Source organism: Orcinus orca, chromosome 2 (assembly GCF_937001465.1).
Source record: "Orcinus orca chromosome 2, mOrcOrc1.1, whole genome shotgun sequence".
NCBI lineage: Eukaryota > Metazoa > Chordata > Mammalia > Artiodactyla > Delphinidae > Orcinus > Orcinus orca.
The window spans coordinates 124,120,487-124,141,973 of NC_064560.1; the positions used below are offsets into that span (position 1 = coordinate 124,120,487).

The window sequence follows — 21,487 nt, forward strand, 5'->3', positions numbered from 1 at the left end:
CATGCACAGGGAGGCCAGCAGCTGATGGCTGAAAGGCATCATGGTACCAGGGGGCTGCCAGCATAGCAGAGCTGGATGAAAAGTCACCCGTGAGTCACATTGTCCTGTGCACTTGGCAATGTGGTTGCATTTCATTGGCATCACAACGTTGGAGGTTTAAATACCTCTCAGTGCAGCAGTGTTCAGTCCGGCTACCTTCATTTTAACTTGAAAGGAACTGAAATTAAAGTGGCCTAGTCTCCGTGTCAGCCAGCATAAGGCTGCATCCCCCAGGAGATCGGAGCTTCCTTGGGACATTGTGTGGACGGGGCATTGGGCATCTTAACTGTGAAGCTGCACGGGAAGGAAGAACGTGTGGGAACATGGAGTTCTGCCGTCCACGATCCAAAGAGCTCCTGGGGAAGAACTCTAGAGATGCCTTGATTTCTCTGGGCCTCCAGACTCCTCCTTAGTAAATGTACTTTTACCTTACTTGGTCCAGGCTCTCTTCCTTAAGTACACTCTCCACTGTGCTTCCCCTCACTGGGGAACAGTGTTCCCCAGCAGACAGATTTGTGGCTCTGGTTTTCAACAGTGGGAAGGCTCTGAGTTGTCTTGCCAGCTCTCACCTGTACCAGGTGTCGGGTGATGGAGCAGACGGCAGACAGGGGTCTGAAATAGCGTGTCAGGACCTGGGTGGTGGCACAGTGTTTGGGGGGACTCAGTGGGAAGGTTGAGACGGGGAGATAGTGTGTCCTTTGTGCCTCAGTGAATGGGGTTGAGTGGGGCTATTCCTCTGATCTTCTCTGTATGCTGGAGAATCTGGAGAACAGGAGAAGAGACTCCCGGAAGGAGCACTATTTAGGCTCCTATGTTCTGGGAGGACGCTGGGCTCTGAGTCACCGGCAGTGATGGGCTTCCCGCCCCACGTTTCCTGTCAGGCTGCATGAGCCCGTGACAGCTATGACTGCACGACCCGGGGCCCTAGGTCAGCCGCAGGTGTGTGTTCATATCCTCAGCAAACTGTCCTTACGAGGAAGACGGCAGGTGCCCCTGTGTATCTTGTACCCGCACGACAGGACGGGGGCGTGACTGAACCTTGCTGGGTTGGGGGTCAAGTCCGAGCATCGGCCGCAGTCATTGACCTGGCCTGGCTCAGATGGAATCAAACTGTGGTCTCTGAGCAAACTACGTGAATGAGCAGAATGGGATCTCGGTCAGAGCTTGCATTCCTCTCCTTCAGCGGGGGATCCAAATCAAACTGGAGGCCTGGGAAGTACTGAGGGCTCTGAATCACAGCATCGCACCTATTCCCTTAATCTGGAAGGGGTAGCGCGTAAGGTAGAACATGGCTTCCAAGTCACCTAGATCTGGCCTTGACTCCCATCTACCCTCTGTGGAACCTTGAACACAATTCTTAATCTAGTTGCAGCTCATTTGAAGTCTGTCATAAAAGATGCTGTAAGGGCCGACCCCTGCCTGCCCTTCCATGGTATCACTGGCCACCAGCTCACGCTTGCCTTGAGCTCTAGCATACGAAGTACGTATCGTCTTTGAACATGTTATCTTTTCTCATCGCTAAACCTGTACCCTTTTAACCCTCCACGTACCGTCATCAGCGAACTCCTCCGCATCTTTCAGACAAATGTCAAGTACCCCTCACAGGAAGAAGGCCCTTCCCCTTCCCTCCAGCAGGGCCCTGTTCACGATTCCGTTACAGTCACCACTCACTCAACGGGGAGCTCCTGGATCACATGCCCCCAGCCTTTTCTGTACCTCTGCACCCCACACAGTGTGTAGCATGTAGTAAGTTTGAGCATTGCTTGCTGAAGGGATACGTAAATGTGGTCATAGGTTCATACAGAGTGAAACCCATTCCATTTTAACCTCCATCCTCTTCATAGATCTTCTCATCATTGTGTAATCATTTTCGATCATAACACAACCCCTATAAACACTTAAGGAGAGACATTCATTCGTTTGAACATCGAAGTCAAATTTCTGTGAACTTGATCTCACATCATTTTCCCGTGGTCTTGACATTGCAAGGCCATGCCCCAAGGATTGTCGGGTAATGCGATTTAATATTTACTCTGGCACAGCAAGACCGTCTATTTAGATGTCATGTCTCCACGTCAGTGTATAACACCCAGTTCCTTTCGGGGAAGGGTGAATTACTAATATTAAAGCAAGCCTTATTATATGAAGCCGTTTATTTTATGGCTACTTTTAATGACTCTACCATAAGTTTTGAATGATTGAGATCGTCTCACATTTTGCCTCCTTTGTTACATAAAGGCAGACAGCTATCACTGTTCTCAGTTGGAGGAAATTTTTCCTCAGTGTGTAAAAACATCCAATTCAATTCAGTCAACATGTATCACATATCTACTGTATGTTAAGATCTGTGTTCTTGGCCAAACGTGACTTCCCCTTTAAAAACTGCCCACTGCTCTCTCCGCTATGAGTGGAAAGCATCCCTGTAGACGGGATCCTCTTGAGCATTTTAACCTCAGCGGCCCCGCCCGAAACAAGAGGGCAGCGGGGCTCACAGCATGCCTCTGTGAAATCGCAAGCACTGAAGTAGTGCTGTTTGCGCCTGTCCCCTTGCCGGCTCTGTCCATTTCCTCACCAAGTTCTCAGTTGGGGAAAGAGAGGGTATGAAGGAAAGGAGGGAAGGGGAAAGAAGGAAACATGGACCTTGAGATTCAATCATCCCAAGACAGCACCACCTCCTGCAGTTTCATTTTAAATGGAATCTACAAAGCATTTTTAAAATTTAACTCGACAGTTTCCCAAGACTTGGTTGTTCAAAGTGGACCAGATAGAGAGGCAGTCAAGGAGAACCCTGGGCTTTGAAGTGGAGGAAACCTGGCTTTGAATCCTGGCTCCACCATATGCTGTTCAGTCTTCCTGTCCCTTTTTGTAAAACACGAGAGTGAAGAAGTATGTCCCAAAGGATTGTTATGAGGATTAAATGAGACCAGGAAGATGACCTAAGAGAGTGTTTCCTTATCCATGAAATGGCAGGAGTGCGGCCTACCTGAAGGTGATCATGTAAGGAGGGATTGATGAGAAAGACGGAGGAAAGAGCCCAGCACAGTGACCTCTGCTCGCGAAATGCACCTTCCCTAACGAGCCGGACAGGCCTGCTCCCCTAGCGTGCTGGAAATGGCAGAGGATCTGTCATTGGCTTCCCACCCAGCAGAGGCTCTGCAGCCAGCCCTGGGGCCAGCCAGGCTCCTTGCAGTATCCTGCAGCGTGCAGTTTTTTTAAGCCCATTCTAAGACCTCCCATTCGAGATCAGAAATGCAGAAGGGGACTATATTGGTGGAGAAGTGAACCTAAAGGTGATTTCTCAAGGTTTCTCCTGCGACTTTTACGAAGGAATGGTCTCACCGGCACTTTGTTGACGGCTGACCCCAGCATCCATGAATGGGGCCCATCTTCCCATATCTCCTTTTCCTCTGAATCTTTTTTGATTGTTTCCTGTCTTTTGGAAAGGTACTTTTTTGTCCTCTGTGAATGTAGGTGGCTTCAATATGTCAAATGCAGCAAATTTCACTCTAATAATAAACACGAATTAGGACCTACTCTGTGCCAGGTATCGTGCTAATACCATAGCTAAAACTCATCCATCTCTATGCCTTTGTTTCTTTTCAATCCGTCATTCATTCACATTGCTGCTGGAACAATTGTTCTAAGATGCAACCCTGTGTTATCCCTCACTTAAAATTCTCAACGGATTCCCATTACCTATGCTAGCTTTTTCCAAGAGGTGTTCCAAACAATAATTCTATGGAAAAAAAAATTTTTTTAAGTAAAATGCTGTGTTAAACAGAGTTGAATAAGTTGTTTTGTTTCTTTTTGCTATTCTCATAAGAGTCCATTTTATATTATCCTAATGTTCCCTTTGACCCCTGGAAGAAGATACTGTCCAAAGTCCGCTTTTCCCACAGAAAGTCTGTGAACAGTGTGAGTTTGAGAAACGTGCACCTATAGGATAAAGTCAGAGTCCTTGTTGTTCAGGTCCCTTTCTGGACTTCAGCACCCACTTGCCACACTATACCCATCTTAGTAGAATGTCCACCCCTTCCGCATTCCCCGTCTCTCCTCTTTCTCCTAGCCAAGCTCACATAAAGTGGCAATTGGTATAAAATCATCACGAGCTCCCCAGGCAGAGTGAGTTGTTCTCTCTTCCAAATTCCAGTTGCACCTTGAATATAAACCATATCACCTTGTTGTCATTAGTGGTTTGTATGTATGACTCCTGAAGTTTATACTTTAGAACCCAGAGCCATTTTTTTCACAAAATGATAACATATATTTTCCACTTCTTCTTTATAACAGCATTCAAACACATAAACATTAATACAATCAATACTTAACTGTACTGATAGTTACCATTCAAGAAATTATGTTCAAATCACAAATGGGCTGTGGAATTGCACTTGTCTTTGGATTCTCTTCCATTGCTTACTAGCTACAGGGCTTTGAGCAAATTACTCCAACTCTGCAAGCCTCAGTTTTATCATCTATAAAGTAAGAGAAATAAAAACAGCAGGGCCATTGAAAGGTTTAGATAAAACGTTTTTAAAGTGTCATGTCTAATACACATCACCGTGTAGGTCTTTGGTAAATTCACATGTTGGTGTTGTCATTGTAAAGCACTTGGCAAAATACTTCACTCAAAGTGGGCACTAAACGAATAGTAGTTCCAGTTCCCTTTCGTGTCCTTCTAGAAGTTTTAAATCAATCTGGAGAGCAGCAGCTTATCATCTAAACTAAATACATACTTATGTGACAATAATGATGTGGTCACAACCATTTCCTTGTAAACTCTCAGTGGAGACAAGGGGTAATGATTATTATTACCCTTCAACACATTATTAGGCCAAGTAACCTGTTCCTTCTTGGAATCCACTCATGATCTAACGTAGGGGAGGTTGATGCAGATAAACAGATAAATTGATGCTCACAGACCAATAAAACAAATTATTTGCAACCTAGGCAGAGCATTGTGCGAAATGTAAAGACAAACAAATCTCAGTCTTGCCCTTGGAGACGGGACAGGAAGTGTACCAGCAAAGGATTCATATTGCAGAAGATGGTAAAGAGTCTTGAGAGAGTGGAAGGGAGGTGCCATGAGATCAGAGAAAATGCACAGGTGGATCTGCAAAAGGCTTGATGGATAAGATGAAAAGATACAGAGATGAAGTAGGGGCATTCCAAGCAGGAAGTGTAATGTCAGTAAAGGCCCTGAGGGAGGGAACACTTGATATGACACAGAGACGTAGTCCAGTTTGGTTAAAGCATGTGGTATACAAGAACTTCAGAAGTGAGAATTGTGTTCTGTGGGAATTGGGGAGTTATTGAAAGGGAGTGACTGAAATAGCCCCATCGTATAGGAAGGTTCCATTTCTAGCAGTAGAGTAAATACATCTGGGGCCATGTTCAAGTGAAGACAGAGAGGGGAGCATTAGTTCATGGCTTAAGTCAAAAGGAGCTCACCCACCTGTGGTCAGCCAAATCCAACTTCTCTATCTCGGGATGCTCTCACTTCTTTAAGCTGTGTCATCGTTGTTTAGTAGAGTTGGCTTTAGTGTCGGTTTGTCTGTATGTTTTAGCTTTTGTTGTTATTGCTTCTGTCTTTCTTTTGAATTACAAGCAGCCCCTGTAGTGCCAGCCATAGAACTTTGGGAGTTGATGCCATTTTTTAAAAGCAAAGAGACCATCGTCTATAAACAATAATGATCCATTTATTTCAGAGACTCTAAAAAAACAAACCCTAGTATTTATTTTATTTTTGGCAAAGTCATATTTAAATCAATGAAAAGTGATAAAACAAGTGAAATGACCATAGTCACTGATCATTGGGGAATATGTGCTATTTTAACTATGAGCTCTTGGTAACCAGTGTAATTATTCATATTTAACAGCTGTAGCGTGTAATATTTTTATTTTGCTGCATTGCCTATGGTTAGAGAGCAGGCTAGAGATGAAAACTTTGCTGTATTTTAAATCCACCTACTGGCTTGAGTGCCTATAGAACTCTGGATATTTTTGAAATGAAAATCAAATATCCATTGTTTTATAGAATAAATGCATTTTTGACCACTTGCCTATTAAGAATCCTAAAATATCAAATTCTATTTTCCCACTGACTTCTGTTATAAAATCAGAAATAAGTTCCTTTGGAAATGTTCATTTTGAGAAATAAGTCATATTTAACAATCCAGCCGGTGTTTCAACATATATTTAAAATAAGAATGTTCCTGCGATATATTAACATTGCTCAAAATGATCCTTAAATGTGTGCAAAATAACTAATTTTGCTTTTATGAAGATTTCAAGGAAAGAAATAGGAGCTGAAATGGAAAATTATATATATATTTGAAGGAAAAAAATTACTCAGCTATATATATTTGTTCCTTCAATTTATGTTTGTTAAGTAATTGATAATTCTCTGTATTAGGAATCCAAAATTAATTGTCATCTGGCCCATGCCCTTCATTCTCTTATAACCTGGCATAAGGAAAGTATCATTTAAACAAGCACGTTTACATTGTGATGTGCTAAGTACTCAATAGAGGGATGAGACTGTGCTGGGGAAATACAGCAGGAGAGACTAACTCCGCCTTCACAGAGAAGGTGGCACCTGAGCAGGGTATTAAAGGGTGAGTAGGAGTTTGGGGCCATCGGAAGAGCACAGTCTCTGGAGTTGGACTTCCTGGTTTAAATCTTCGCTCTTTCACTACTTCTTAAATGACCTTGGACAAATTTCTTGTTTCTCTGTACCTTCATTTTCTCCTCCGTAAAACTGGGATAATATTTGTAGCTACATCCGAGGCCGTTATGAAGAGTTAGTGTATGTAAGGAACTTAGGGCACTGTCTTACACGTGAGAAGAACTTAGTGCATGAGCTCCTGTTGTTCCATCATTAAGAATGAGAGTAAAGTTGGCACAGCGGAGGGAACAGGGTGCTACATTTTTATTCTGTAAAAATGCAAAATGCCACCTAGCTGATGGCTTCTACAAATGAGCAATTTAACACAAGATGTAGAGAAGAAATGGAAATAGGGTAGAACCATACAGAGGCCCTGATTGATGAGAAGGGGACAGAGTTACCGGTCCACTTCCTGAGTCACTCTGTGACAGGCACCTCAGGTTATCACCAAGTGGACACCTGGTGCACAAGCAACTCCTTTTTCCATACTAGACAGTAAGTTTCGTGAAACTGTGGCAATTGAAGAATGAAACCCATTGACTAACACACACCTGAGGAGGCCATAAAAAACTAATACAACAATTACTGCATGGGACTAGCTCCCGACCTTCTCCAAGAGTCTGTTTCCTCTGCTGATTTCTGTGAAAGATACTTATATGATTTTTTTTTTTAGTTATTTCTGAGATATACATTTTAAAGTAATAACTAGAATTATGACTTATAACATTATACCAGAACATATAAGATTATTAGAAATTTCATGTAATGTGTGAAACATTTATATTAACATATTTCCATACAAATAACCCAAAGAAAGTTTAGTATTAGTTGTTTGTTTGATTGCTTGTTTTTTTATACTGCAGGTTCTTTTTAGTCATCAATTTTATACACATCAGTGTATACATGTCAGTCCCACTCACCCAATTCAGCACACCACCATCCCCACCCCACCGCGGTTTTCCCCCCTTGGTGTCCATACGTTTGTTCTCTACATATGTGTCTCAGCTTCTCCCCTACAAACCGGTTCATCTGTACCATTTTTCTAGGTTCCACATACATGCATTAATATACGATATTTGTCTTACTCTTTCTGACTTACTTCACTATGTATGACAGTCTCTAGGTCCATCCACGTCTCAACAAATGACTCAGTTTCGTTCCTTTTTATGGCTGAGTAATATTCCATTGTATATGTGTACCATATCTTCTTTATCCATTTGCCTGTCAGTGGGCATTTAGGTTGCTTCCATGACTTGGCTATTGTAAATAGTGCAGCAATGAACATTGGGGTGCATGTGTCTTTTTGAATTATGGTTTTCTCTTGGTATATGCCCAGTAGTGGGATTGCTGGATCATATGGTAATTCTACTGTTAGTTTTTTAAGGAACCTCCATACTGTTCTCCAGAGTGGCTGTATCAATTTACATTCCCACCAACAGTGCAAGAGGGTTCCCTTTTCTCTACACCCTCTCCAGCATTTGTTGTTTGTAGATTTTCTGATGATGCCCATTCTAACTGGTGTGAGGTGATACCTCATTGTAGTTTTGATTTGCATTTCTCTAATAATCAGTGATGTTGAGCAGCTTTTCATGTGCTTCTTGGCCATCTGTACGTCTTCTTTGGACAAATGTCTGCTTAGGTCTTCTGCCCATTTTTGGATTGGGTTATTTGTTTCTTTAGTATTGAGCTGCATGAGCTGTTTATATATTTTGGAGATTAATCCTTTATCCGTTTATTCATTTGCAAATATTTTCTCCCATACTGAGGGTTGTCTTTTCGTCTTCTTTATGGTTTCCTTTGCTGTGCAAAAGCTTTGAAGTTTCACTTGGTGTCATTTGTTTATTTTTGTTTTTATTTCCATTACTCTAGGAGGTGGATCAAAAAAGATCTTGCTGTGATTTATGTCAAAGAGTGTTCTTCCTATGTTTTCCTCTAAGAGTTTTGTAGTGTCTGGTCTTACATTTAGGTCTCTAATCCATTTTGAGTTTATTTTTGTATATGGTGTTTGGGAGTGTTCTAATTTCATTCTTTTACATGTAGCTGTCCAGTTTTCCCAGCACCACTTACTGAAGAGACTGTCTTTTCTCCATTGTATATCTTTGCCTCCTTTCTCATAGATTGGTTGACCGTAGGTGCATGGGTTTATCTCTGGGCTTTCTATCTTGTTCCATTGATCTATGTTTCTGTTTTTGTGCCAGTACCATATTCTCTTGATTACTGTAGCTTTGTAGTATAGTCTGAAGTCAGGGAGTCTGATTCCTCCAGCTCCATTTTTTTCCCTCAAGACTTCTTTGACTATTCGGGGTCTTTTGTGTCTCCATACAAATTTTAAGATGATTTGTTCTAGTTCCGTAAAAAATGACATTGGTAATTTGATACGGATTGCATTGAATCTGTAGATTGCTTTGGGTAGTATAGTCATTTTCACAATATTGATTCTTCCAATCCAAGAACATGGTATATCTCTCCATCTGTTGGTATCATCTTTAATTTCTTTCATCAGTGTCTTAGAGCTTTCTGCATATAGGTCTTTTGTCTCCATAGGTAGGTTTATTCCTAGGTATTTTATTCTTTTTGTTGCAATGGTAAATGGGAGTGTTTCCTTAATTTCTCCTTCAGATTTTTCATGATTAGTGTATAGGAATGCCAGAGATTTCTGTGCATTAATTTTGTATCATGCAGCTTTACCAAATTCGTTGATTAGCTCTAGTAGTTTTCTGGTGGCATTTTTTGGATTCTCTATGTATAGTATCATGTCATCTGCAACCAGTGACAGTTTTGCTTCTTCTTTTCCAATTTGGATTCCTTTTATTTCTTTTTCTTCTCTGATTGCCATGGCTAGGACTTCCAAAACTATGTTGAATAATAGTGGTGAGAGTGGACACCCTTATCTCATTCCTGATCTTAGAGGAAATGCTTTCAGTTTTTAACCATTGAAAATAATGTTTGCTGTGGGTTTGTCATACATGACCTTTATTATGTTGAGGTAGGTTCCCTCTCTGCCCACTTTCTGCAGAGTTTTTATCATAAATGAGTGTTGAATTTTGTCAAAAGCTTTTTCTGCATCTATTGAGATGATCATATGGCTTTTATTCTTCAGTTTATTAATATGGTGTATCACATTGATTGATTTGCGTATATTGAAAAATCCATGCGTCCCTGGGATAAAGCCTACTTGATTGTGGTGTATGATCCTTTTAATGTGTTGTTGGATTCTGTTTGCTAGTATTTTGTTGAGGAATTTTGCATCTATATTCATCAGTGATATTGGTCTGTAATTTTCTTTTTTTGTAGTATCTTTGTCTGGTTTTGGTATCAGGGTGATGTTGGCCCCATAGAATGAGTTTGGGAGTGTTGCTTCCTCTGCAAATTTTTGGAAGAGTTTGAGAAGGATGGGTGTTAGCTCTTCTCTAAATGTTTGGTAGAATTCACCTGTGAAGCCATCTTGTCCTGGACTTTCGTTTGTTGGAAGATTTTTTTTTTTTTTTTTTTGCGTTACGCAGGCCTCTCACTGCTGTGGCCTCTCCCGTTGTGGAGCACAGGCTCCAGACGTGCAGGCTCAGTGGCCATGGCTCATTGGCCTAGCCGCTCCATGGCATGTGGAATCTTCCCAGACCAGGGCACGAACCCGTGTCTCCTGCATCGGCAGGCGGACTCTCAACCGCTGCGCCACCAGGAAAGCCCTGCTGGAAGATTTTTAATCACAGTTTCAATTTCATTACTTGTGATTGATCTGTTCATATTTTCTGTTTCTTCCTGGTTCAGTCTTGGAAGGTTATGCCTTTCTAAGAATTTGTCCATTTCTTCCATGTTGTGCATTTTATTGGCAAAGAGTTGCTTGTACTAGTCTCTTAGGAAGCTTTGTATTTCTGCGGTGTCTGTTGTAACTTCTCCATTTTCATTTCTATTTTTACTTATTTGAGTCCTCTCTCTGTTTTTCTTGATGAGTCTCGCTAAAAGCTACCAGCTTTTAGTTTTATTGATCTTTGCTATTGTTTTCTTTGTTCCTATTTCACTTATTTCTGCTCTGATCTTTGTGATTTCTTTCCTTCTGCTAACTTTGGGTTTTGTTTGTTCGTCTTTCTCTAGTTCCTTTAGGTGTAAGGTTAGATTGTTTACTTGAGAATTTTCTTGTTTCTTGAGGTAGGCTTGTATAGCTATAAACTTCCCTCTTAGAACTGCTTTTGCTGCATCCCATAGGGTTTGGATTGTCGTGTTTTCATTGTCATTTGTTTCTAGGTATTTCTTGATTTTCTCTTTGATTTCTTCAGTGATCTCTTGGTTGCTTAGTAATGTATTGTTTACCTTACATATGTTTGTGTTTTTTACGTTTTTTTCCCTGTAATTCATTTCTAATCTCATAGCGTTGTGGTCAGAAGAGATGCTTGATATGATTTCAATTTTCTTAAATTTACTGAGGCTTGATTTGTGACCCAAGATGTGATCTATCCTGGAGAATGTTCCGTGTGCACTTGAGAAGAAAGTGTAATCTGCTGTTTTTGGATGCAATGTCCTATAAATATCAGTCAAATCTATCTGATATATTGTGTCATTTAACGCTTGTGTTTCTTTATTAATTTTCTGTTTGTATGATCTGTCCATTGGTGTAAGTGAGGTTTTAAAGTCCCCCACTATTATTGTGTTACTGTTGATTTCCTCTTTTATAGCTGTTAGCAGTTGCCTTATGTATTGAGGTGCTCCTTTGTTGAGTGCATATATATTTATAATTGTTATATCCTCTTCTTGGATTGATCCCTTGATCATTATGTAGTGTCCTTCCTTGTCTCTTGTAACATTCTTTATTTTAAAGTCTATTTTATCTGATATGAGTATTGCTACTCCAGCTTTCTTTTGATTTCCATTTGCATGGAATATCTTTTTTCAACCCCTCACTTTCAGTCTGAATGTGTCCCTAGGTCTGAAGTGGGTCTCTTGTAGACAGCATATATATGGGTCTTGTTTTGTATCCACTGGCAAGCCTGTGTCTTTTGGTTGGAGCATTTAATCCATTCACGTTTAAGGTAATTATCTATATGTATGTTCCTATGACAGTTTTCTTAATTGTATTGGGTTTGTTTTTGTGGATCCTTTTCTTGTCTTGTGTTTCTCACTTAGAGAAGTTCTTTCAGCATTTGTTGTAGAGCTGGTTTGGTGGTGCTGAATTCTCTTAGCTTTTGCTTGTCTGTAAAGCTTTTGACTTCTGCATCAAATCTGAATGAGATCCTTGCCAGGTAGAGTGATCTTGGTGTAGGTTCTTCCCTTTCATCACTTTAAGTATATCATGCCACTCCCTTCTGGCTTGTAGAGTTTCTGCTGAGAAATCAGCTGTTAACCTTATGGGAGTTCCCTGGTATATTATTTGTCATTTTTCCCTTGCTGCTTTCAATAATTTTTCTTTTTCTTTAATTTTTGCCAGTTTGATTACTACGTGTCTTGGCGTGTTTCTCCTTGGGTTTATCCTGTATGGGACTTGCTGCACTTCCTGGACTTGGGTGGCTATTTCCTCTCCCGTGTTAGGGACATTTTTACTGTATTCTCTTTAAATATTTTCTCAGGTCCTTTCTCTCTCTCTTCTCCTTCTGGCACCCCTATATTGCGAATATTGTTGTGTTTAATGTTGTCCCAGAGGTCTCTTAGGCTGTCTTCATTTCTTTTCATTCTTTTTTCTTTATCTGTCCTGCAGCAGTGAATTCCACCATTCTGTCTTCCAGGTCACTTATCCGTTCTTCTGCCTCAGTTATTCTACTATAGATTCCTTCTAGTGTAGTTTTCATTTCAGTTATTGTATTGTTCATCTCTGTTTGTTTGTTCTTTAATTCTTCTAGGTCTTTGTTCAACATTTCTTGCATCTTCTCTATCTTTGCCTCCATTCTTTTTCTGAGGTCCTGGATCATCTTCACTATCATTATTCTGAATTCTTTTTCTGTAAGGTTGCCTATCTCCACTTCATTTAGTTGTTTTTCTGGGGTTTTATCTTGTTCCTTCATCTGGTACATAGCCTTCTGCCTTTTCATCTTGTCTGTCTTTCTGTGAATGTGGTTTTTGTTCCACAGGCTGCAGGATTGTCGTTCTTCTTGCTTCTGCTGTCTGCCCTCTGGTGGATGAGGCTATCTAAGAGGCTTGTGTAAGTTTCCTGATGGGAGGGATTGGTGATGGGTAGAGCTGACTGTTGCTCTGGTGGGCAGAGCTCAGTAAAAGTTAAATCTGCTTGACTGTTGTTGGGGGGTGCTGGGTTCCCTCCCTGTTGGTTGTTTTTCCTGAGGCAACCCAACACTGGAGCCTACCTGGGCTCTTTGGTGGGGCTAATGACAGAATCTGGGCGGGCTCACACCAAGGAGTACTTCCCAGAACTTTTGCTGCCAGTGTCCTTGTCCCTGCGGTGAGCCACAGCCACACAGCCACCCCCCGCCTCTGCAGGAGACCCTCCAGCTTTAGCAGGTAGGTCTGGTTCAGTCTCCCCTGGGGCCACTGCTCCGTCCCCTGGGTCCCATTGCACACACTACTTTGTGTGTGCCCTCCAAGGGTGGAGTCTCTGTTTCCCCCTGTCCTGTCAAAGTCCTACAGTCAATTCCCACTAGGCTTGAAAGTCTGATTCTCTAGGAATTCCTCCTCCCATTGCCAGACCCCCAGGTTGGGAATCCTGACGTTGGGCTCACAACCTTCACTCCAGTGGGTGGACTTCTCTGGTATAAGTGTTCTCCAGTCTGTGAGTGACCCACCCAGCAGTTATGGGATTTGATTTTACTGTGATTGCGCCCCTCCTACCATCTCATTGTGGCTTCTCCTTTGTCTTTGGATGTGGGGTATCTTTTTTGGTGAGTTCCAGTGTCTTCCTGTCGATGATTATCCAGCAGCTAGTTGTGATTCTGGTGTTCTCGCAAGAGGGAGTGAGAGCACGTCCTTCTACTCTGCCATCTTGGTTCTGTCTCCATATTTATGATTTTAACAGATATATTTAAAGCTCTGAGTCAGGGCATTTATATAACATAACCATTAAAATCATGGAAGATACAATTTGCTGAAAGTAAGTTATTTGGCCAGTAAAGCGTTAGTTATTAAAGCATCTAAGTCGGGATGAAGAAAGTAGAAAATATAATGGACAATTATATGAAACCAGAACCAAAGAGTGATTAAATAATCACTAAGGTAGCCAAAACTTGAAATCCATTGATTTTACAATTAGCAGCAGATAAAGGAAGCAAGCCTTTCTGCAGTCCTGGCTTGGACAGGCACATCATGATTACCCTGGTAATCGGTCCCCTGGCTTACAAATTCTGCACAGGTGACTTGCTTTATACATTGCATTTCTATTTAATCAGACATGCCTACGTTTGTTTCATTTTCTGTGAAATAGGAAATCAAGGAGAAACTGGATTCCAGTCACAAGCGAGATATAGAGGGCATGGGAGTCCCAGAAATCAAGTACGGAGACTCTGTCTGCTTTGTCCAACATATAGCCAGTGGTCTCTGGGTGACCTACAAAGCACAAGATGCCAAGACATCCCGCCTGGGACCTCTGAAAAGAAAGGTGAGGGGTTAGAAAGGCTGGAAGCAACTAGGCAAGAGAAGTGATTGTGAGAATCAGGTGAACATGATGTATGTTTACTTCTTACTATTCTTACTATTCTGAAGAGTGATTTCTGTGACAGATTGTGTAGCCTAATGTGGTTACTCTGACCTCATGTTCAGTGGGGAAAAAAAAGAGCTACATAGATGACAAATCTGTGAGGAGAGGGTAGAATATGTTCCATGTGCTCTAAAACCTGAACTAAATGACTTTTGGTGGTATGCTGTTTTGGGAGTATCCACATCATTGCGCCTTTCATTTAAGTGGATACTTGAGTTATTATGCAGTTTTCATCATATACAGACTAAATAGAATCTCCACAAAGAAAAAGGCAGATAGCATGATAACAAGCGCACAGGAACCAACGTGCAGAAATAGGAGATACCGTGGAATGATACTGTATTCCCAGAGAATGAATGCAGATCTGAGTGGTCTGTCACAGCCTGCTACAGTGGGAAATCTGGCTTGGATACATACAACATCTTTTTTCCAGAAAGTCAGTTGCCATAATAAGGTTTCTTTTGATAGGAACCAGAAAATAGATGCTCCAGGCATGATAATTTTTTTTTTTTTTTTGAAAACCCTTAACAAAACATGGGTTTGGGTAGCCAAGGAGTCCCATAATAAGGTTCTAGGAAGCACTGTACACTGTGTTTTCTATATGTCAGCCTAATGGGAGGTGATGAAAAGTTTCCCAGAATGCTGGTTATTGTAAGAAAGGAGGTTGGGAGGAAACCATAAAGTAATAAATAGCTTATTTTTGTATAAAGTAAAATGTACCAGGAAAATATCCAGAAAGGGAAAATAAAATGACAAAGAGGAGGTAGAAAATAGAATAAGTAAGAGGCCACAAAGACTAGCTTGTATGAACCCAGCCCTTCCTCTGCCAACAATTATAAAGGCTGGATTAAACACAGAAACAAACCGTTTGAAGGCTTCCACAAGCAAGGCACCCAGGACATGGGTACTAAAGATCCCAAATAGAATGTAAGTGCACTAAGGTGAGTTCCTCCTTTGTCACCACTTTCCCCTCAGCATTTTTCTGAGTTGCAGCACAAGGAGTGGGGTCTTATGTTAGTTTCACCGGGCTGGGGAGACATATTTGTGATAAGGTCAGTCGAGGTTTCTGGGACTTGAAGGGCCACATTCCCCAGTGGAGGAAACTATAGAAACATGAACCTGAAATTCTATATGCAGCTTCCCCTAGCATCTTAAGCTGACTGTGGATAGGGTATGAGGCTAAGATAGCGAACAGAAGGTGCCAGCTATGGTGGAGAAGAGCAAAGCAGAGATGTGGACAGTATGACAGTACTAGGAGACATAGTCCATAGTCGAAGTCCCTCAAGCTGGAACGGCCCCTGAAAATACAGTAGGTTTTCAGCTGCATCCCCAAAAGGGCTCTAACCCAGGAGTAAGGGCTGCACCCTGGAAATAAGGGCAAATTGAAAATCGATGCCAAAGGCCCATCATCTACCCTAACAGCCAATGAGCAGAAAATTAAATCCTCTAAAGAGTATGATAATATCATCTAGAGTTTCCACAGTTTTTCATACCTACTAAGATAAGAATGACATTTAAGAAAGTAGAATTTGTGGATCTTGGCTGTAATTCTGTGTGGGTGGGGACACAGTTGAAGGACCCTGTCAACTAGGAGAGATCCCAGTTTACGGTGTTGATTTATTGTGCCTACCCCTGACTTTTTCATCTGGCCATACTCCAGAGGTCCATTTAATTGCTGAAATGTGCATGTGGATTTGGGAGATGCTTCCAGAAACTCTCTCTAAATGGTGCCATGATGCTCAGCCCTTCATAGGGCTGCCCGGCTCCATTTCGCGAGGAGCCAGTCAAGTTCCCCTCTATAAATACAAAGATTGTCCAATCTGTGTTAAGCATTTTATGAAACAAAATGGGAATTCAGAAAAACCAATCGGAAACAGACACAGTGAAAAACCTGACGAATGATACTTCACCTTAAAGGAAGTACCTTCTTTCCATCTTGGGCTTCTGCTCTCGGGTTACGGAATTCCTCCGAGAGAAAAAGGACCTTAGGAAGGACCTGAGCTGCCCCGATCAATAGGATACATAATAACAACATTCTAACAGCTGCATTTCCCCCATTTCTCATTACTTTCTTGTTTGGTTGGCTGGTTTGAATGTGTTATCTGAACAAGCAAAACCTAAGGTCTTTAGGGACTGACCCAAAAGCTGGGACTGAGGCCAGAGGTCTTTTTTCAAAAATGAACATAAACTTGTACAAGCCAGCATTCTACTTCCTGGGTGAATTCATTAAATCACGATATGCTTTCAGAAGAATAAAAATAAGGAAGAGATTTTCACGTGGAAAGGAAAATAAGTTGTTTCTTTGTGCTAAAAATGAGATAACAAAAATCCTTATTCTCAGGATATTTTTGGAGCCACATATTTCATTGTCATAGAGACCGACTGACCCCCATCCCCCTTCCCCAGGACCTACAAATGGCCTCCCCTCACTTACTCACCATCCAGAGGAAACCGTGCCAGGAACTTGAATCAGGATTTGGCCGTGACTTGAACCAGAGTCAAACCATCCCAGTTAATAACAGTATATATTTGGCCCTTCTAGAGAAAAAAACAGCTGACCTCCACGCCAAAAGATGCCAGCCCCACCCAAAAATTCTATCATGATGTCACTGGTGAGCAATAAGTATACTAGCTTCCAGACAACTGATCTGAGATCAGTAATATATCTCCCCTTATAACAGATATGCATCGAGTACCTTTTATATTCTAGGAAACATGCTAAATGACTTACATGTAGATCATCGAATCCTCTAAACAACCCTCTAAATAACACCTGCAGATGGTGAAGTCAAAGCAGAGGTTTGCCCAAGGTCACACAGCTGGGATGTGGCCTAGCAGGATTAGAACTCAAGTCAGCTGATACCCAGGCCCAGGCTTTCAAACCCCCTCTCTAGCCTCCATGAGAAGCCAACTACCATCTCGAGCCGCTTCCCCAGTTCTACAGTCAGCTAACTCGGTGTAGCTGTCATTCAGGAGAGAAAGCCATGCCTGATGCCAGTAGAGGGTTTTATTTTAACCTGTCTTTCTTCTTTCTTGGTTTATCTCTGGAGGAAAAGGCTCTGAACAAAGTGATTTTTCTCATCTCCAAGGATAAGGTTTTGTGTTCATTTTAAGAGAAAAATCTATCATAAAATACGTTTTCACCCTTTCAAATTGGCCATCTAGACCCAAGGAATTTATTGTAACTCACATCACAGTGGCACATGAAGTTTCATTTTCATCAAAGCACCGTGTCTCAGGAATGAGTCATAGGTCAGCAATAGGGAGTATGGGGAAAATAACTTTGTTAATGTCCCACTTTCAAAGTGGGCCTGTGGGGAACTTGACTGGGGAGAAGGAGTACAAGGGATGAGGGAAATACTGCCAGAAACGTTGACTCTCCAGCTGTGTAACCTGGAACTGGTGTCCTTGGCTCTGGGGTAGGTCATACTCCATCAGGAAGGCCACATGGATGACGGGTTAACACTGCAGAGATGCCAGCATGAGGAGTCCCAGGCTGCCCGGATCATCCGGAACACGACCGCTTTATTCAGCCAGTTTGTAAGGTAGGTGAGCTCCTTCCCTTTCTCTGCTCGTCAGTTTCTATTTTGTGGCCATCCAATCCCACCAACCATCCCCTGTTAATACTATGAATTTTCAGGAAATAAGTATGCACCAGCAAAGAGTTTTGCCAGAAAGAGCTTGGGATTGAAACTTATTTCCCAGTAGGTAAGCTCCTCCCAGCTTCACTCTTGGCCCAACAGATGCCCAAGACGCATTAGTTATTCAGGTTGGTGTCACAGACACCCAAGGTCTTCTCATGAAAATTAAGTGGAAAGATCTGGAGTGCTTTAAGTCCCATTTGTGTTAGTGCGTGAAGAGGGGAGGAGAGAGGAGTAATGGATCCGCACCCTCTGTGCTATTTAGAAAGGCTTTCTACATCATTCAGAATTGTTGCTGTGGTTTGGTTCCAAGGAGATTTACGTGGAAGGCTTGGGTTAGCCACCTATGGCTGGGACTTAAATGGGGGAAAGTAACTTAGCCTGCTTGGACCATAATTCCTCCAGCCTCGACAGTGCTGCCCAAACAGAACTCTGTGGATTATGTTCACCAGTTACCACGAGGAAGGGATTCTGTTGTAAACAGTGCAGCGTTGCAAGCCATCCTTCTCTCATAGGAAAATCTCTAAAGCCTAGAGGGTTTCAATTGTGTGTGTGAATTTGCATGAAATGAGAAAAAATTTTTATACTTTTATTTTCCTTCCTGTTGAACCACTGTGATCCAAGGGATGTGTGTGTGTTAGGATACAGGCTAAGCTGCCATTGTGGTTCAGAATAAACTTTTATTTCTTTTTCAAGTAATAATATAGGGGAGGCAGGTGGTTTGGGGAAAACAGACCATGCCGCTACTGGGGCTCAGTTTTCTTGTTTGAGATCTCCTACAGGTTCTTAAAGTATGTCCCTGGACCAGCCCAGCAGCATCACCTGGGAACTTGTTAAAAATACAGATTCTTGGGTTTTACCCCCGACAGACCTACTGAATCAGACACCTAGGAGTGGTACCTCAGAAAAACTGAGTTTTAATGGGCCCTGCAGTTAATGCTGATGCTTGCTAAAGTTTACAAACCACTGCCCTGGAGTAAAGGTCTTAACCTTGGCCAGATGTTAGATTCATCTGGGAAGCTTTTAACACCCTGATGCCCAGGTGGCATCTCCAAACAATTGCATCAGAGTCTCTGGGGTGGGATCCAAACACCAGCTTTTTATTAACAATCCCCAGAAAATTCTTATATTCAGCCACAGTTGAGAACCAACTGTGCTGGTATGTATACTTCATCCACGTGATTAAAAATAGCTTACTGGGGCTTCCCTGGTGGCACAGTGGTTGAGAATCTGCCTGCCAATGCAGCGGACATGGGTTCGAGCCCTGGTCTGGGAAGATCCCACATGCCGCGGAGCAACTGGGCCCGTGAGCCACAATTACTGAGCCTGCGCGTCTGGAGCCTGTGCTCCGCAAGAGAGGCCGCGATAGTGAGAGGCCCGCGCACCGCAATGAAGAGTGGCCCCCGCTTGCCACAACTAGAGAAAGCCCTCGCACAGAAACGAAGACCCAACACAGCCATAAATTCATTAATTAATTAACTTAAAAAATAGCTTACTAATACCATGTCTGAGGTCCATCCTGAAAAGATGGGAAGACAGAGGAAGTAGAGTGCAAGCCATTTCTTTTTTAAAAAAAATATAACCCAGAATTAGATCACCTTATCTTGCATTCTATTGGCTAACAGTAGTAACATGGCCACATCTAGCTGAAGGAAGGCTGAGAAATATCACCTCTGGTTGGTTGGCTATGTACAACTCAGGGGTCCTGATACTAAATTGAAGGCAAGTAGACAATAGGGGTATTCCTGCTACAGGATGGGACTGAGACCTGCAAATCAATGATCTTTTGTCTGCTTTTGGCTCTGCCACTGGTTTTCTGTGAACCTTGAGCAAAATATTTCCTCCTTTTTATTCTGCATTACATCCAGACTGTTCTCCTTCTTCAAAGAAAGAGCCTAAGAACGAATGGCTTGGTATGGGCAGAAAAAATTAGCTGCATGTACACATGAAATTTTCATATAGTCTGGGCTATGACCACAACCATCACTGTAGGGAGTGGATGGTTTTATTAATGTGGCACTCAATTCTCTCAACCTCTGTCCTTATATCTTTCTTAAGTCAGGGGCCCCTACCTCACACATATACAAAAATTAATTCAAAATGCATTAAAGACCTAATTGTAAGACCTTAAACTATAAAACCTGGAGAAGAAAACATAGGCTCAAATCAGCATGACCTTGAATTAGGCAATAGTTTCCTCAATATGGTACCGAAAACAAAACCTACAGAAGAAAACGTAGATAGATTGGACTTTATCAGAATTAAAAGCTTTTTTGCTGTGAAGGGCACCATTAAGAGAGTGTAAAAACAACCCATGATATGGCAGAGAATATTTGTGAATCATAGATCTGATAAGGGATTTGTATCTAGAATAAAGAACACTCACAACTCAGCATTAAGAAGACAAATGGAACCAATTTAAAAATGGGTGAAGGATCTAAATAGACATTTCTCCAAAGAAGATATATAAATGGCCAATAAGCACATGAAAAGATGTTCAATACCATCAGCTATCAGAAAAATGCAAATCAGAACCACAGTGATATAACACTTTATTCTCAATAGGATGGGATGGCTATAATCAAAAAGACTGTCAATTAGAAGTGTGGGATAGGATGTGGAGAAACACCTTCATACACTGCTGGTGGGAACGTAAAATGTTGCAGCCACTTTGGAATACAGTCCGGGAATTCCTCAAAATGTTAAACATAGAGTTACTGTGTGACTCAACAATTTCATTCCTAGGTATTCGCCCAAGAGATATGAAACATACGCACACACAAAAACTTGTATACAAATGTTCAAAGCAGCATTACTCATAATAGCCCAAAAGTGGAAACAACCTAAACATCTATCAGGTGATGAATGCATACATAAAAGGTGCTATATCCATACAATGGAATATTATATGTCCATAAAAAGGAATGAAGTACTGATATACACTACAACATAAATGAACCTTAAAAACATGATGCTCAGTGAAAGAAGCCAGTCACAAAAGAACACATATTGTATTATTGCATTTATATGCAATATCCAGAAGAGGCAAATCTGTAGAGACAGAAAATAGATCTGTGGTTGCCTAGGGCTGGGGTGGCAGCAGGTGAAAAGAGGAGTGACTACTAATGGGTGTGGGATTTGGGGGAAAGCTGAGGAAAAATTCTAAAGTTGATTTAGGTGATTATTGCACAACTCTGTAAATATACTAAAAACTAGTAAACTACTAAACTGTACCCTTTAAATAGATGACTGTATGATATGTGAATTATATTTCAATAAAGCTGTTATTTTTAAAAATTCAGTGCAAGTTACACGCCAAGCAATCGGAAAATTATTTTTAAACAGCTTTATTGGCTTATAATTTACATATCATAAAATTCATCCTTTTAAGTCCACAACTCAGTGAATTTTAATAAATTTATGAGCCGTATAGCCATTGCCACAATTCAGTTTTAGAACATTTTCATCATCCCAGAAGGATTCTTATGCCCGTTGCAATTTATACTAGTCGCC

General features: G+C 41.6%; 1 protein-coding gene across 2 annotated transcripts in view; it reads left to right on the forward strand.

Moving 5' to 3' along the window:
• RYR3 (ryanodine receptor 3) overlaps positions 1-21,487 on the forward strand; it is a 555,614-nt gene that overhangs the window by 268,799 nt on the left and 265,328 nt on the right. For both annotated transcript variants that reach the window (XM_049705467.1, XM_049705468.1), the window contains exons 11-12: positions 14,061-14,234; positions 17,757-17,878. In XM_049705467.1, coding sequence (XP_049561424.1) covers positions 14,061-14,234; positions 17,757-17,878 — 296 coding nt within the window. The remainder of the gene's footprint in view (positions 1-14,060; positions 14,235-17,756; positions 17,879-21,487) is intronic.